Source organism: Dermochelys coriacea, chromosome 2, assembly GCF_009764565.3.
Source record: "Dermochelys coriacea isolate rDerCor1 chromosome 2, rDerCor1.pri.v4, whole genome shotgun sequence".
Classification (NCBI taxonomy): Eukaryota; Metazoa; Chordata; order Testudines; family Dermochelyidae; genus Dermochelys; species Dermochelys coriacea.
This window is the reverse complement of record NC_050069.1, coordinates 32,851,499-32,869,782: the sequence shown is the minus strand read 5'-3', so window position 1 is coordinate 32,869,782 and position 18,284 is coordinate 32,851,499. Positions and strand designations below refer to the sequence as shown.

General features: G+C 43.3%; 1 protein-coding gene across 3 annotated transcripts in view; it reads right to left on the bottom strand.

Moving 5' to 3' along the window:
- Positions 1-2,224: 2,224 nt before the first annotated feature.
- The window catches only part of SYBU (syntabulin), a 54,087-nt gene continuing 38,027 nt past the window's right edge, over positions 2,225-18,284 (bottom strand). For all 3 annotated transcript variants that reach the window (XM_038393283.2, XM_038393279.2, XM_038393282.1), the window contains exons 4-7: positions 10,076-10,178; positions 7,060-7,263; positions 5,033-5,182; positions 2,225-3,992 (exon numbers count right to left, since the gene is read on the bottom strand). In XM_038393283.2, the coding sequence (XP_038249211.1) occupies positions 2,864-3,992; positions 5,033-5,182; positions 7,060-7,263; positions 10,076-10,178 (1,586 nt within the window). In that variant the 3' untranslated portion in view covers positions 2,225-2,863. The remainder of the gene's footprint in view (positions 3,993-5,032; positions 5,183-7,059; positions 7,264-10,075; positions 10,179-18,284) is intronic.

The window sequence follows — 18,284 nt, the reverse complement described above, 5'->3', positions numbered from 1 at the left end:
ACCTGTCCAGGAGTTTTGGCCTGCCTTTAACTAATTGCCTGTGAAATTTCCCATGCTGTTTCTCAGCCCTGAGGTGAAATTTTTGGCTTGATAAAAGCTTTACCTCTCTGCCTGACTGAGCACAAATCCTACTGTTTAGATTTCAGTAGGTATGCAGGAGTTGGCACAGGTGTAACTAAAACCGTGGGCTTTGTAGAAGTGTGTAAGTGACAAACATAAGGCAGTCCAGTTAGGTGGCTGCTGGGGATGGAGAGGTGTCACAAGCTGGGAGAAGCACAGAAAACTTTTAAGATGGGGCATGAGTAGACAGGAAAAGGCTTTAATGTCTGTCTTCTTACAGCCTCTTGATGCTTAAATTACACCAACTTGACTCCCTTGCATTCACTTACACCACCTATCCTGTAGTCCTTAGACCACACTGAGCACTAATGCGTCAGGAATGATGGAGGAGGGTTTGTTTAAGAATGAAGTATTACTAGGAAAACATAAGGTGCTGTCACAGAATGTCTTATTAATGCAGGGAAGTGCTATGGTCCAGGTAAACTCTCATAAGTATCTGTAAATGAGCTACTTGCCTGCGGACTGTTTTCCAATTCTATTCAATTCAATTCTACACGTTGGCCAATTATCCCACTTCCCATGGGTCTTTAAAATTTATCAAGTGATAGTCCCATCCAGTCAAAGCACTTCATAAATATCAATAGTCACACCTTACAATACCCCTCTGAAGTAGGCAGCATGGGGAAGTGCTGTTACACTTGCTTTACAAAAGGAAAAACTTGTCAACAGTGAGGTTAAATGTCTTAAAGTCTCACTGCAAGAAGGCCCAGAGAGTCAGGCATAGACTGTATCTCATTCCATTTGTTTTATCCACCAGACACTGCTACCTCTCTTGGATCTGCACATGCAATTCCAGTGGTGCACAGAGGACGACACAACATTTGCATTCGGATGTACACATATGGCAGCATGCAAATGTTAGAGCATGTGTTCAAAAGTCAACTAAACTCATTAGAGCCCACGGGCTTTTTAAAAAAAAATGGGAAACAATGCAAAGACATACAGGAATCCAGAATTAAGGATGAGATTTTTACACTACTCAGATTGCAGAAATTCAGAATATGGGTTCCCAGAGCAACTGTATGTGGCCAAATTCTAAATATGTTAAAGGATTAAAGTTAATCCAATCCACAATGATACAAAATAGGTGGAAGGGTGGAACTAATGGCTTGGGGATTGGTGACTGAATACAGAACACTTCATCTCTAGATCACTAGCTGCTGTGGGAGCCATAACCAAGTTTTCCAGGCCAAATTCTCCTGTTGTAACAATGCCAATCTACAGTAACCTAGTGCAGTGGCTTTCAAACTTTTCTTCTGGTGACCCAGTTGAAGAAAACTGTTGATGCCCATGACCCAACTGAGCTGGGGATGAGGGGTTTGAGGTGTGGGAGGGGCACAGGGCTGGAGCAGAGGGTTGGGGTGTGGGGGTGAGGGCTGCAGGGTGGGGCTGGGAATGAGGCGTTCAGGATGTGTGTCTGGGCTAGGGCAGGGGTGCAGGAGGGGGTCAGGGCTCTGGGCTGGGGCCAGGGATGAGGGGTTTGGAGTGCAGGAAGGGGCTCCAGGTTTAGGGGGGCTCAGGGCTTGGGCAGGAGATTGGGGTGCAGGGTTGGGGTGCGGACTTATATTGAGCGGCTCCCGGTCAGCGGCGCAGTGGGGGTGCTAAGGCAGGCTTCCTGGCACCGTGGACCGCGCTGCGCCCCGGAAGCAACCAGCAGCAGGTCCAGCTCCTAGGTGGAGGTGCGCAAGCAGTTTCGCACAGCTCTCACCCGCAGACACCACTCCCCCAGCTCCCATTGGCCATGAACTGGCCAATGAGAGTGCGGAGCAGGTGCTTGGGGTGGGGGCAGGGCATGGCCCCCCATGCCCTCCCCACCCAGGAACTGGACCTGCTGCTGGCCACTTCTGGGGCGCAGAGCGGTGTCTGAACAGGTACGGACTAGCCTGCCTTAGCTGGGCAGCACCGCCGATGGGACTTTTAACAGCTGCGACCCAGTGCTTTACATTCCGGGACCCAATACTGGGTCACGACCCGCAGTTTGAAAACCACTGCCTTGGTGTGTTCACTGGGCTCCTACCTCCTTTGTGTGTTCAACCTTAAAGCTGCATTGATTTTTAATAGCTTATTGCAGGTGAGGGTTTTGCTAAAATAAAACACCAATTCATACTTTTAGCATGCTTTACTGTAAGTTGTGATTATAAATCTGTTGTTTCCAATAAAACACGATTAAATAAGCAAAAAATAAGTTAATTCACAATACACTTAAAGAGAATATTTCACATGGCTTGAATGCCTAGCAGGTTACAATAAGAGTTCATTTAAGACTTTAAAATAATATGCATAAAATATATTTACCCCCTATTTATCAAACATAGCAATATTCAAGATGCCCAACAACCTACACAAATGTATTTTTGGTTACTGTCCCCTTGTACACAAGACCAGTGGAATGCTAGGGCAATTATATATTTTACAAGAGAACTAAGCAAGACAGACATACAATACGTGCCCGAAGCTGCCTTGGAAGTATGAGCTTTTAGTGTAAGAATCGATACATCAGACTACAAATGAAAAGCGACAGCATGCTTGCTAAAGTACACGGGTAGTACATTTAGTAGGACCAAGCCGCCACGTCACTGAGCCTTCCTTCAGTTTCAAACAACAAACATGTTTTCAGCTAAATATAGTGCATATCAAATATTCAGGAGCAAAAAGACAGACTCTGCCATTATACACACACACTTTTTATGGTCTATTGTAATTCTTCTCCCACCAACCAGCACACATGACTGGGCAGCTGCACTTAGGTTTTGGTACTGAAAGGTGCACAACGCAGCGAGTGTAGTGTCACCAGGCAACAGCCACGAAGCAGTGCACAGATGTTATAGACCGGATCTGTTCCGCCTCGTTGAGTGCTGAACGCCCACATTACTGTTGGTACAATGGGGGCTGCTACAGCCAAAAGATCTAGAAGGAAACTGCTGCTCCAGTACCTTTTCGTGATGCCTGCCTGAGAGAGCGTGATGACATTTCTGAATGTTTCATCATGAGAGGCTGTAAAATCAAGTTCCTTCATAACACGGTTTTCATTAATGCTCCAATCCCCCTTGCTACCTGGAGACTCCATGGGAGACAAAAGGATGGCAGAGTTTGGATCACTGGGATTTAAGTCCAGTAGCAAAGCAGATTCACTGAAACATTGAGCAGGAAATCCATCCAATCCCTTTAAGGTAGCAAATGGGCTCATGGGACTGGTATGTTGTGATCTGAATATGTTTTGAAGGAGCTGCTCCACATCCGGGCTGTATGGCACCACATCAGTCTGAATGGCCTGTTCCATCATCATGCTATTGTCACTCTCCTCCTCTGCCTGTGAGGATGTCAGTTTTTTAGCACAGACCCTTTCAAGTGCATTTTGGTTTAGGGCAGCGGGCCCAGTAGTGGAAGTGAAGAGGGCTGGATCACCAGATTCAGGTGTAGCAGCCAGAATAATTTCTTCAAAAAAGTCAGTCCCATTAGCCATATCATCATTGAGCAGCAGCCTGCTGTCCTCCATGGCTTGGTCCTCCATAACTAGGCTGTCCACCATTTTGGAATATATTGTACTTGGACCTAAAGACTTACCAGGTGACTCACATGTATACTCTATACACTGCTCATCCCTCAGAGAGCCGCTCTGAGCCATCTCCATGCTGTGAAGCAAGGACTCCAGTTTCTTGTTTTGGATATTTATGTCTATGAAATACTTCTGAATCCCTTTGTCTTTCTCAGCCAAGCTGTTTTTCATGGTTTCAATAACCTGCTTGAGTTGTTTGATCTCCTTTCTTGCTTCTTTCAAGGCTAGCTGTGCTTCCACTCGATGACACTCCTCTTCAATCCAGTCTTCCCTCATGCGAGCCAGCTGTGACTTAAGCTCTTCTATTTCTGCTTCCCTGTCGCAAAAGCAAAAACACTGTAAAACTTCTGTTCTTTGGTCAATTAAAGCATTCAGAGACATTACGTAGGGATGGTGAGGATGTGGAGATGCTGCAAAAAGTTGGACCAATACCCCTATGCACATAGTACAGTTTCACAGTGGACTGGCAGAGGTATAACGTGAGGACAATGGATGGCAAGGTAAGTTGGTTGACTGCTAAGTGGATTCACTGACCTAACCACACATGTCGGGGCTACACAGGAAGTTCCAGAGGCAGCATGACAGAGGTTATCTATGCCACGCCTTTGTTTGGGGGAAAGAGATGTGTGTAAAATTCCACTTCATTCAAATCTCCCCCCACCCTCTGTACTATCTCTCTGTGCAAAGGTACCATGTTTTAGACCCAAACCATAAACTTGTCAATTAAAGAAATACTCTTGTGTAATGTAAGCGGTTGTTCTTCTGCAGAACATCACTACATAGTACTACTGTGAGTAAAACAAAAACACAACCAGGCAGGATCTCCTGTCAAAGAGTTTTTGCTATCAAGAGGATGGGGGGGGAGAGACTTTTTCTATTACAAAGAGGTTTAGAACAAGAGAAGATATTGTGCAGTAACTTCTCATATTTGCAGAAATACACTCTTTGGGCACGACTGATGTTGACAACTGATTGAGCCACTTGCAGAGCCAGTCCTTGAAAACATAGTTACAAGTCTGAAGACATCAACAGTTGCATGTGCAAAAATTACTGGTGCAATATCAGATTGATTTAAAAAATATCCCTTCAAAATATTTATAATGCAGTCCAGGCTCAAAGGAGATCACTGGTTCCTTTCCAAAAGTTAACTATACTGTATGCACTCAAGGAACGGGTTATGAAACCTGCAATGGCTGTAAACAATTTAATTTAATCAGATACAGCCAAATTCTAAGCTCCTTAGTCAAAACTCACTGCAGTCAAGAAGGGAGTAGGAACTTCAGGATTTTCTCCCTAGTGGAAACTGCTGAATAAATCTCATCTCTCCCCAAATTATTTTTCTGGGAGAAAATGTACCTTTCTTGAAGTTTGCTCTCAGATTCCTTCAGTTTTGTTTTTAGATGTCTCACTGTAACTTCTTTCTGCTGCAGTGGGGTCAAATACTGCTCTGGATGTGGTGCTTTAATGCCATGATTCTCCCCACAAGAAGTATATCTCACCGACCGCCTGAAACAAAAAAAACAACAACAGCGTTATTCCTGTAACTCTTTACTTTCCTAAGAGAGGATGGATTCCACATCAGTCCTGACTGGCACAAAGTTTACATTGGACTCAATTTGGGTATCTCACAGTAAACATTAGTGACTTAGTCTGGTAAATCATAGTGCTTGAGGCATTTGCCAGTGGCTTCAATAAGAATTTTGCTATTTACTGTACTTGGATTTAGTTCAATTACACCAGACTAGAGACTTGACTTTCAAATACCCAGATATTCTCTAACTTAAAATAGGGTAAAGATTTCTACAAGTGTACAGTAAGGTCACTGGCAGAGATGTCTGACACTAATATAGACAAGGCAGCATACTGTGAAGTTGTTAGGAATTCAGCAGGAAGCAGACTGTTGATTGAGTAGATTGTATTAGTTGAAAGGATATTACAATAACTACAGCTTGTGGATGAGTTACTGGGAGGAAGCCAGTTAAGACTGTGTGTGTGGCTATGTGTACATGCACACACTGAAGGCTAGATCACATTGCCTAATGTTTACATGCCCTGCAAACTTGTGGCATCCACAGCCCCAAGTTAGGCTCCTTATAACATGCCTGGGGAGAGTTAGATGTCTTAGATCCACAAAGGCCAGCAAGCTGAGCTGGGAGCCACTTCGGTTAGACAACAGGAAATGCAGAGGGAGAGGGATGGGACCTAAAAAGGAGTTAGATGCCCAGGTCTAAAGGCAAAGAGAGGCACTGGCCTTGCTCAGGTTTCACAGCTGCAAACCCTCTCCTTGAGTTAGGTGTCTAAATGCTTTCTTGTTTAAAAAAAAAAAAAAAGGGTAGTGACCTCACAACCTTTAGCCCTGTGGTAAGAGCACTCAACCAGAATGAGAGACCCCCAGGTTCACATCCCTGCCCCCTGCCTGATGAGGTACAGGAGCTTGAACTTGGGTCTCCCACGTCTCAGGCGAGTGCCCCAATCACTGGCTTAAGGAGTCTCTCACTCTCTGGCCCAATGGATTTATTTAAATAACAAGACAGACTGAGAAACCCAGCCACCCCAGAATATCCCATAACACTACATTAGGCATTGCAACTCTAAATCTATTTTTGATCTAGCCTTCAGTGTGCACATGTATGCATAGCCATACAGTCTGAACTGGACTCATCTACAAGGATATTGTAATCTTTTCAACTAATGCCATTTACCCCAGATTGGGCTTTGCAGGAGAGATAGGTGGGGGAACACTAAGTCTGAGGGTCCCGCTGGGGCAAGGGTGATCTAGATACCCAGGCAGAACTTAGATGGCTGTGCACCTACCCAGTGGTAGAAGTGAAGACTCCTAGGGGACTTTAATCAGCAGAAATGTAAGTGTTGGGGGAATGCAAGTGCCTACAGAGCTAGGCAGCAGCCACGCAGGCATGTTTCAAGATCTAAATTTTGAATTTAGCCACTTAAAGTGTCAGTTAGGTACCTAAATCCCTTTGTGGATCTAGCCTTGAGTGGACACTAACTTCTGCATCCACTCCACACTCAGCTTCCTCTTTAGTCAATGGGAGTTGTGTGTGTGAAGCAAGAGCAAGAGCACTAAACCACATACTACTACATGAAAGCATCAGACTTGGATGTGAAATCTGGCTGATAGAGCCCTTAGGCTAGTGGAGACCATATATCTTGTGACACTGAGGTGATCAAGGTGGCAGGAAAGTAGGATGGAGTGTGTTCCTGACTGCCCCTTTACCAATACCACAGTCCCTGCCTGTAAATCTACACAGTGGTACTGAGGTGAAAGCTATTTTATTCTCCAGTCCAGAGGACTGATCCCACAGTACGGAATGGTGAGGATAAGATAACAGAATTAAAACTGGGAGAAAGGAACAAGCACTTGCCTCATAACTGGGCTGCTATCACTTCCCTTGTATGAACCTGAGTTACTGCTACTGGCTGAAGAAGCTCCATAATTCTGATTGAAGTTAACAGGACTCAACTGATTTCTGCACAGTACTGACAATAGGTCCTTCTCACGAGAAGTAGGTGGACTGGTTCCAGACTTGTATGATGAAGATCCATTATTCCGTCCATGAGGGCCACGACTGAAGGCAAACCAAAATGAGTAAGGTTTGTTGAGTTATACTGCATCATGCAACTCACAGCATGTCTTGCTATAAGGTCACCCCATGATGCTCTTCAAAATAAATCAGAGCAGCTGGGGAGTAGGAGGGGTAAATTCCAGCTCGAGGAGACATGCCCTCACTAGCATTGATCAAGCTAGCACACTAATAATAGCAGCGTAGCCATGGGGATGATTGGTGGTGAGTTGGACTAGCCTCCTAAGTACGTACCTAGGATCTCAGGTAAGATTGTACCTGGGGCAGCTAGCCCATTGTCACACCACAGCTACACTGCTGTTTTTAGCACGTGTACATGTACCTGAGCTGAAAATTACACCTCCACCTGCAGTTTAGACATGCCCTTAGCATCTCCAGGTACCATGTATCTTTCACTGACCATGAAGCAGTTGGTCAGAATCAGATGGTTTAGACAAAATTACAGGATCTATCTTTCTATACTTAGGTTTCTGTTTCCACTGACTCTACCCTACTCTCCTCATTCCCACTACACCCATCTAAATCAGCAAGCTGCACATTTAAATTTTCTGGTCTACACCCAAGTAATTAGAAGACTGCAGTCTAATTTGGTATTTACCAGGAGACTTCCTCAGTCAGGCTTGTAGCAAGACCCCTGACCTTGGGGGCCAGTTAAGGCTTGAGGCAAGACTTCTTGATCCTTAGCAGGTGGCCTGAGAGGTCACAGTGGCCAGTAAAAAGAAGTTTTGCTTGAAGCACTGTTCCTTTGCCCTTTCGGCTAGTGTACTTCAAACTGTCAATGCCAACTATTGATGTACTTAGATAGGGTCTGAACCTGACTGAGGAAATGCTGAAATAGCCCCAAAGACTCAGTACCTGGAGAACTTTTAGACAACACAGCTGCTTCCTCCACTCTCATATCTGTCCCTCCCCAGTCTTAATAAAACATTCTGAACTATTCACTATGTGCACTTGAAAGCAACTCCGATCAGTGCTGGCCAATATCCCAGGCATCTGGCAAGGACCTGTGGCATTCTGGAAACTGTTTATAAAGTTACATTTTAGTCTGTAAACAATTCTAGCTACTTTCATGAAATGTCACTACCACTCTCCCGCATGGAAACTGCTCCTCTAAACTGTAACAAAAAGTGAAAACGTGTTTCCAAAGAAATGGAAAAAAAGAAATCCAGCCAGAATATGAGAAGAATACAACACATCAATGAAAATACTAAAGAACTCATGAAGCAAAAATGCTTTCCTCTTAAAACTGTCTGACCTGGTTTCCTCCCTCTTCTGAAAATGAATAATTTATATGGAACAGATGGTTGCACGGTGGTGCTGCAAGCCAGCATGGCAATGCTGTGGTTTGAGTGACTTCATAAGTAGCTTACAATAAAATGCAGGAGTGTGGTTATGACATCACTGAAATGTTACAGAATTAAATGTGACACAATTAAGTCCAACTGCTTTTTTAAAAAATTCTTAAAATAGGCAAATATTTTAAAACAATTAGAAGTGAAAGGAAAGGACTATTTAAATTTTCTTTGCTCAGGACTATTTCTAATGTATTGATTTTTTTTTTTGCAAGCCAGAATCTGCACAGTACCTGACTGTCCCAAGAGCTACATTTGAAGGAATGTTATGCATGACTTCAGGGCAAATTTTGTGTCTTGCATGGAATATTTAAAGTTACAAGGGGTCATGCTGCTAGTAAGAAAGAAAGTAGGTTTAGGATTTAATCATTTAGTTATTACACTTGGAGTTAAACACAAAACCCCACTGTTGCAGCAGCTACCTATTCTCCTTAAATACAGAGCTAAATTGCTGTTTATTTGCATACCGATACCAAGACAGAGATCAGATTCTCTTTCAGTTAGGCATTATGCTAATCCCTGAATACTGGATATGTTATGATCATGGATGAGCTCAGGTGACTTGAAAATCATGCTGTCCCTCCACTCTCCCTGCCAGCTTCAGTCTTGTGATTCCACAAAGAGCAGGGATCTTGTCTTGTCAATTTTAACCATCCCTGATTGTTCAAAAAGACTGCAAGCAGCAGGGACTGTGTAGGCACAGCACAATGTGCATATATCTAGAGCCCTGCAAATCTGCAGATATCCATAGACCATGTTTGCAGACTGCAGATTGGATGCGGATACAAATTTTGTATCTGCACAGGGCTCTACATATGTCCATCCAAAACAACTCAGATCCCACCAGGTGTCTAGGTTTGTATCTGACATGTGATGTGGAGACAACTTACAGAAATATTTCATCTAAGGCATTTTTAATACATACCTTTCAAGAACCAGGTATTTTATACCTATTAATACAAAGGAGTGGAACTTGATATTTAGCAACAGGAATTGCATCAACATTTTTCCTTCAACAAATAATGTTATGATGATCTTGCAAGGCATGTGATGAGCTGACAATTTGTCACAGCAGGAAAACAAAGTGATGTGACCAGAAGGTTAAGGTCAGTTGGTTGGAATGGTTGCACTGAACTAAGCATACACCCAGCTGTTTCCCTTTCTTTCGATGCTAAACATTTTTTGTACATAGCTAACAGGATCTCAAAGGTATGTCATGAAGGAACAGAACTGTTGTTGGTCACATGATCCTACTGTACCACAGTTGATATTTTCCCAATACATCACATTTGTTCTCTCCTAGATCACAGATTCTAATCAATGTCAGTACTATCAGAGAACCCACTGTAGTCCAAATTGTTTTAAAAGGTAAAACAGTGGTGAATAAGCCCTTCCAGCCTTCCACTAAGCAACACGCATAGTATAAGAGAAATTGCTTTGCTTACTTGCGAGAAAAAGAGGCTCTTTTGCTCCCAGCCACAGACACATGGACTTCAGGGGCTGAAATGCTGCCTGTGCTGCTTGAAGAACTAAAATCAGCTTCGCTCCCTGGAAAGGAACAGGGAAGAGTAAAAACATGATGGAAACCCTAACTCAAGGACTGATGTGCTGGTTTTAAAAATGACAATGAATCATAACCATCCTTCCTTTGCCTGTCCCATGTGAACTGTAAAAGTCAGTCTGTGTTTTCAAACACACCCTCTAGGAGCAATTGTGGATATATTCCAGATTTTCAACAAAACAGACACTTCAACAACAATAGAACACAACAGGACATTGCAACTTCTGTTCTGCATAAGTCACTTTAAACATTTGTAAGGAAACACGGCACCCGAGTGGGGCTGCTGACCATTCTTTCAAGTGCACAGTCATACTAAGCAAACAACTGCTGTTGCATTCGCCACACTTTAAACAGGAAAATATTATTTATCTGGGGGCAGGGGACCCACTTATCAGCTCATCTGTTTCTGATATCCACATACAGGCTTTAATCTGACACAGAGAAATAGTAAGGCACCTCTAAATAGTTTTACAGTAAACCAATAACAAAGCCTGGCTCTAGGCTTTGGTATTAAGCCATACTATCTGATTACTAACTTTCTATGATTTACAGCTTTCATTTTCCAGACTCTGTTATTTAAAGGAACACGGCACTCATTTTGCTGAGCCCAGAAGTATGACAGTTCATTGGGTAAGAAGCTCTTATCACCTGAAAAATACTTGGTGATTTTTTCAGGTTTGTCATATCCAAACCCAGTGCTGCAAACAGCCATGAAAAAAAGATGCCAGCGGGAGAGCTCCATGGGAGAGGATGGAAATAAGCTTTCAACTTGCTTTAATAATAGCTTATCAGCCAGAAGAAAAATTACTCTGTACATAATATCTTTCATCCCTGGATCCCAAAGCACTTTGCAATCATTAATTAATCCCTGCAAAAACTCAACAATTATATCCAAGTTACAAATGGGTAAATGGAAGCAGAAAGAGGTGAGTCATCCAAGGTCATGTAGCAAGTCAGTGGAGGAACTGGAATTTTGCATGTTGAACCTTCCCGTGCCAGCTTGGCAGTTACACCAGGGAGGGGAATTCAGCTCTTGAGGGGAGGAGAAAGGATGGATAAAGTAGTGGTGCACTGCCCTCCTCCACAGGAGTTCCTCTACAGGAAGACAGCTTTAAATTGTGGCTTAGGCTCAAAGGAAACCTGATGGTTGAGGCTTCTCTGAGGGATATGCTGAATCAATTATCTCCTCTCCACATCCCCTCTCCAGCCAGAACCATCCACTTCTCTAGCTGTGGTGGCTGGTTGAAAACCTCCAGCAAGTGAGGGCTGGGGGCACAGCATGGCTAGGCTGTTTCCATTTCCAGGGCCCAGCACTGCAGGTAATGCTAGTGTTTCCTGAGGCTGAATCCTGCCCTTTATTTTTGAATCTTAGAACTCTCAGGCTCATTAAGTCTTTCATAAAGCAAGTGGGCAGCTCAGAACATCTTCTGACACTCCCAAGTGCTCTACACTGGAAAATTACATTGTGTCAGCACATGTGTTAGCTGACATGATATTAAACATGCCGCTGCACTCGACATGGACAAGGGCTGGTCTGTTTCACATCGTGGCAGCTGGTTGGGGCTGTAGCAGACTTAGGTCATGCACAGACTAACATGATGAAATTTTCTAGTTTACACAAGCCGCTAGTGTCACAAATGACATCACTCCAGCTCTGTATATTCAGATTTAAATGCCAATGGCAAGTAAGAATACAGTCCAGGCTCAGTCAGGTAAGCACTTCCTACCCCATGACATTTAACATTGCTGGATTCTGCGCATCCCAGCGGTCTTCCTTCTTTTAAAGCTGCAGATCCACAGGATATAGACTGCGCAGTTTGTTAGCCCATTACAAACACAAAAGCAAGTCAGATACCACAGAAGCAAAACATTTAAAAACAAAACCAAACTCAAGCCATTCGCATTATTAAATATGATCTCATGAAAGGGAAGGGAGTCCAGGAGAGCTGGCTGTATTTCAAGGAATCCCTGTTGAGGTTACAGGGACAAACCATCCCGATGAGTCGAAAGAATAGTAAATATGGCAGGCGACCAGCTTGGCTTAATGGTGAAATCTTAGCGGATCTTAAACATAAAAAAGAAGCTTACAAGAAGTGGAAGGTTGGACATATGACCAGGGAAGAGTATAAAAATATTGCTCGGGCATGTAGGAAAGATATCAGGAGGGCCAAATCGCACCTGGAGCTGCAGCTAGCAAGAGATGTCAAGAGTAACAAGAAGGGTTTCTTCAGGTATGTTGGCAACAAGAAGAAAGCCAAGGAAAGTGTGGGCCCCTTACTGAATGAGGGAGGCAAGCTAGTGACAGAGGATGTGGAAAAAGCTAATGTACTCAATGCTTTTTTTGCCTCTGTTTTCACTAACAAGGTCAGCTCCCAGACTGCTGTGCTGGGCATCACAAAATGGGGAAGAGATGGCCAGCCCTCTGTAGAGATAGAGGTGGTTAGGGACTATTTAGAAAAGCTGGACGTGCACAAGTCCATGGGGCCGGACGAATTGCATCCGAGAGTGCTGAGGGAATTGGCGGCTGTGATTGCAGAGCCCTTGGCCATTATCTTTGAAAACTCGTGGCGAACGGGGGAAGTCCCGGATGACTGGAAAAAGGCTAATGTAGTGCCCATCTTTAAAAAAGGGAAGAAGGAGGATCCTGGGAACTACAGGCCGGTCAGCCTCACCTCAGTCCCTGGAAAAATCATGGAGCAGGTCCTCAAAGAATCAATCCTGAAGCACTTAGAGGAGAGGAAAGTGATCAGGAACAGTCAGCATGGATTCACCAAGGGAAGGTCATGCCTGACTAATCTAATCGCCTTTTATGATGAGATTACTGGTTCTGTGGATGAAGGGAAAGCAGTGGATGTATTGTTTCTTGACTTTAGCAAAGCTTTTGACACGGTCTCCCACAGCATTCTTGTCAGCAAGTTAAGGAATCATAGAATCATAGAATCATAGAATATCAGGGTTGGAAGGGACCCCAGAAGGTCATCTAGTCCAACCCCCTGCTCAAAGCAGGACCAAGTCCCAGTTAAATCATCCCAGCTAGGGCTTTGTCAAGCCTGACCTTAAAAACCTCTAAGGAAGGAGATTCTACCACCTCCCTAGGTAACGCATTCCAGTGTTTGGAAGTATGGAAGTAAGGAAGTATGGGCTGGATGAATGCACTATAAGGTGGGTAGAAAGCTGGCTAGATTGTCGGGCTCAACGGGTAGTGATCAATGGCTCCATGTCTAGTTGGCAGCCGGTGTCAAGTGGAGTGCCCCAGGGGTCGGTCCTGGGGCCCGTTTTGTTCAATATCTTCATAAATGATCTGGAGGATGGTGTGGATTGCACTCTCAGCAAATTTGCGGATGATACTAAACTGGGAGGAGTGGTAGATACGCTGGAGGGGAGGGATAGGATACAGAAGGACCTAGACAAATTGGAAGATTGGGCCAAAAGAAATCTAATGAGGTTCAATAAGGATAAGTGCAGGGTCCTGCACTTAGGATGGAAGAATCCAATGCACCGCTACAGACTAGGGACCGAATGGCTCGGCAGCAGTTCTGCGGAAAAGGACCTAGGGGTGACAGTGGACGAGAAGCTGGATATGAGTCAGCAGTGTGCCCTTGTTGCCAAGAAGGCCAATGGCATTTTGGGATGTATAAGTAGGGGCATAGCGAGCAGATCGAGGGACGTGATCGTTCCCCTCTATTCGACACTGGTGAGGCCTCATCTGGAGTACTGTGTCCAGTTTTGGGCCCCACACTACAAGAAGGATGTGGATAAATTGGAAAGAGTACAGCGAAGGGCAACAAAAATGATTAGGGGTCTAGAGCACATGACTTATGAGGAGAGGCTGAGGGAGCTGGGATTGTTTAGTCTGCAGAAGAGAAGAATGAGGGGGGATTTGATAGCTGCTTTCAACTACCTGAAAGGGGGTTTCAAAGAGGATGGCTCTAGACTGTTCTCAATGGTAGCAGATGACAGAACGAGGAGTAATGGTCTCAAGTTGCAATGGGGGAGGTTTAGATTGGATATTAGGAAAAACTTTTTCACTAAGAGGGTGGTGAAACACTGGAATGCGTTACCTAGGGAGGTGGTAGGATCTCCTTCCTTAGAGGTTTTTAAGGTCAGGCTTGACAAAGCCCTGGCTAGGATGATTTAACTGGGACTTGGTCCTGCTTTGAGCAGGGGGTTGGACTAGATGACCTTCTGGGGTCCCTTCCAACCCTGATATTCTATGATTCTATGATTCTTGTGAGGACGACAGTTCACAGTGGGACCTGGTTTAGGGGAATTTGGGGAGGGATTGTTTTCAGGTTTTCACATTTTGAGACCCTTGAATTGTTTTTCCATCAGCTCTTTGCTAACCAGCAAAGAGCTATAATCTAGAAAAACATGGGTGTTCTTATAATCATCATGTATGTTGTTTTTTCAGTTATCTAGACTCCTAGAACATCCTGAGTGAAATCCTCAACCCTACTATGGCTCCTTTATACCAGGTAAAAGGGCAAGAGTGGCATAAAGATTGGAAAGACCTGGTTCCAGCGAGGGGAGAATTTCCCTGGAACTGGAATTGTGGATTGTCCTGGTGTAGAGGACATGGTGGGCCACGGTGGGGACATAGCTGCAGCAGGCAGCAATATAGCAATAGGGCAGCCTGGGGAAGCAGCTGTTGCTTGGACTTAGACAAGCCCACTGGGTGCCTCTCTAGCCTCTGGAGCAGCCCAGGAAGGGAAGGTGAAATGGTGGCGTAAAGCTACCCTTACACTCCTGGGCTGCAAGTTCTGGGCTCTGCCTTGAATATGCACAGCACAGACCCTCACACCTCTGTCTGATAACTCTATGAACTCATTTGGTTGACCTCAAAACGCAAATTTACAGCCCAATTCTTAAAAAGTGATTATAGAAAAATGGCATCATGAGGCTCCAGTTCTATGCCACTAGCTGGTTCCATATCAAATACACTCAATTTACATGTATAAAAGATGTTTTTTCTAACTGCCATCTCTGCAAACACAACCAGTAATACAGATTCCACAAGCCAAATTAGAGCTTCAACAACTTATTCATAACCACACAGAAACAAAATGCAAAAGTGGGGGATTGTGGAGAGTGAAAACACTGCTTTCTTGTACTAAAATGTTTACAGAGTATAACCACCTACGTATGCCACTGAGTCCATCCTTGGGGATGCAAAGTAACTGAAAATGGGATATAATGCCTAAAGCAAGAATAGAGTTTTCCCTATAAACAAAACATTCCTATATTCCATTCCTATATAATATATAGAATTATTTTGTTTTAAATATTCAGGAGATAACATCTATGTATATAAATTACAAATCTAAGTTTACAAACAAGACTAGAGCAGGTAAACACATAATGAATATTCAATACCTATACTATGCTCTGGCCCCAAACAGGAATCAGTGGCTTTCTAAAGCAAAGTAAAGTATTGGCTTTTATGCAGACAGGGACAGCCTAAAACAAGGGAAGTCTATGATTAAGTAGACCACATCATAATCAGATCTTGTTATTGAGACTATTCCAAGGAAGCAAAGCTTAATAACACCCTCCTTCTGAACCGATTCACTTGAAGTAAAGTACTGTGAAGGGCTGCCAAACTAGCCATTGTAGATAAGGCTAAGCAGAAACTGAAAATGTAACCATCTCCAATTCTGGGATCTCTAAAAGAGAATTGTACTAAACTTGGGGCTGGGGCTGTTTCCACTGATCAAGAATTCTATGGCCTCAATTCTGCAGACACTTATGTCCATGCTTAACTTTGAGCATGTGTATTTACAGGATCCTTCCCAGCTTCTTTTATATTAAAGGTATCAAACTTGCTGGTGTTTCTAAGCACGACAGACTCAAGGTTCAGGCTAGAACTCTGTGTAACCCAAGCTCACCTATACCACTGAGACTTTTAAAAAAAATATTTTCCTCACTTGTCATGCATCTTTGCCTAAAGCAATAAGGCCACTATGTGTTCAAGCACAGCCATTAATATGCACTTACCCCGGTGACCTAGGTAGGTAAGTATTCTAGTTGACAGACATGATAACATAACAAAAGGTTATGCATCCGATGAAGTGAGCTGTAGCTCACGAAAGCTTATGCTCTAATAAATTTGTTAGTCTCTAAGGTGCCACAAGTACTCCTTTTCTTTTTGCGAATACAGACTAACACGGCTGCTACTATGAAACATAACAAAAGGTAAAGTGACTTGCCAAAGGCCCAAAACAACTCAATGGTAGAGCTAGGATTAGTACTCAGGCTCTCCTAAATCCCAAGCTGTGCCAGGCTAAACTGCTTTGGGAGTGTTTATAAGAGTCTATGATACACTTTTGTTGTTGCAACAATCCTACGGCTCACAGATCTGAACAGCAAAATGGCCTCAAAAGCCACATTAAATGTGGAAGCAGTTTCAATCTCTCAAGTATTATATGTTCTTCTGTCCTCAAGGTATCACAGCATCAGACTTACCCTGAGGTTTCTTTGTTAGATGACAGAGTCACCTCTTTTTTACTGTAAAACAAGTCAAATGCTGCATACCTCATGCCTCACACGTTTCTCATTTGAAATTCATTCAAAAACATATTTCTTCCCATGCCCTAGCCACTAGTGAATCTGATCATCTGCTTACATACTGGCTGCCAATAGACAGCACAGCATGCTCTTATACAACACTTGTGCCACATATACCCCACAGGATGCTAGAAAATCTATTGCTATGGTTTCCAGCTGTCTACAAAAGGGCTCCCAAGTAGCATGGAGCAGTGCACAGGGAATCACAGTGCTTTATAACAGACTGTGGTCTGCAATAGTATGGTATAATTATGGCCAACAAATTACTAAGAAGCTTTCCAAAATTTGTTTTTAATACACCAAACAGTGATAGTTTTACGTCTTGACTGGCTGTATGAGAAGTAACATCTAGAGGGCTGGAAGTCAAATCTGTGTTCTAATCTGGGCTCTGCCACTGACTGGTTGGGTGGCTCTGGACAAGTTACTAAGGCCTGATTTTCCAAAATGCTGTGTCACAATTACAGCACAAATTGGGTCAACAGTTGTACCTCATGGTCAATATTGCCTCTAACTGGCAATTGTATGCGTTTACCCAACCTGTGCATTAAACTATGGTAATTACACATGCAGTTTTGTCCACAGGCAGTTTAGAAAAGTCACACCTTTAACTTTTCTGCATCTCAGTTTCCCAAGATGTAAAACTAAGATAATGCCACCAACCTAATACAGTGCTTTGAACCTATAATGCATATAGCACTTACTGCTCATTACAGCTATATTAAGTTTCCTTTGTGTCCACCATCATACTATCTAAGCACTGGAATATATAAAACAAAGAACAGTGTATGTAATATGAATAAATGTGCAGTATGTATAGGTAAAAGTAATGTATATATAACATATATACAGAAATTATATATACACACACACGTGGTATACAGAGTAACCTACTCTGTTGTGCCTAGGTTATCCATCATCCATGTACTGCATACTGTCTGTATTCCTGATCTTAGATATATTAGTGGTCTTACTGATGTAGCTGGAGCTTGAATTTTTAATCTCTTTGCTTTTGTAAATCCAGATTGATGCTTCCCATTTGTTGTTTTATGGTTCATTTTCCTGTTTAAATGATTAATACTAAACACAGAAGGAAGAAGAAATAGTTCAAACAAGATTTTCAATAGGAACTGTGACACCTGATCTATGGGATCAGATTCTTCTAGGCCAGTATCGCAAGCGTGTACCTATTACAATGTAACCACCTTTTGTATGGTTTCAGAGTAGCAGCCGCGTTAGTCTGTATTCGCAAAAAGAAAAGGAGTACTTGTGGCACCTTAGAGACTAACAAATTTATTAGAGCATAAGCTTTCGTGAGCTACAGCTCACTTCATCGGATGCATTTGGTGGAAAAAACAGAGGAGAGATTTATATACACACACACACAGAGAACATGAAACAATGGGTTTATCATACACACTGTAAGGAGAGTGATCACTTAAGATAAGCCATCACCCACAGCGGGGGGGGGAAAGGAGGAAAACCTTCCATGGTGACAAGCAGGTAGGCTAATTCCAGCAGTTAACAAGAAT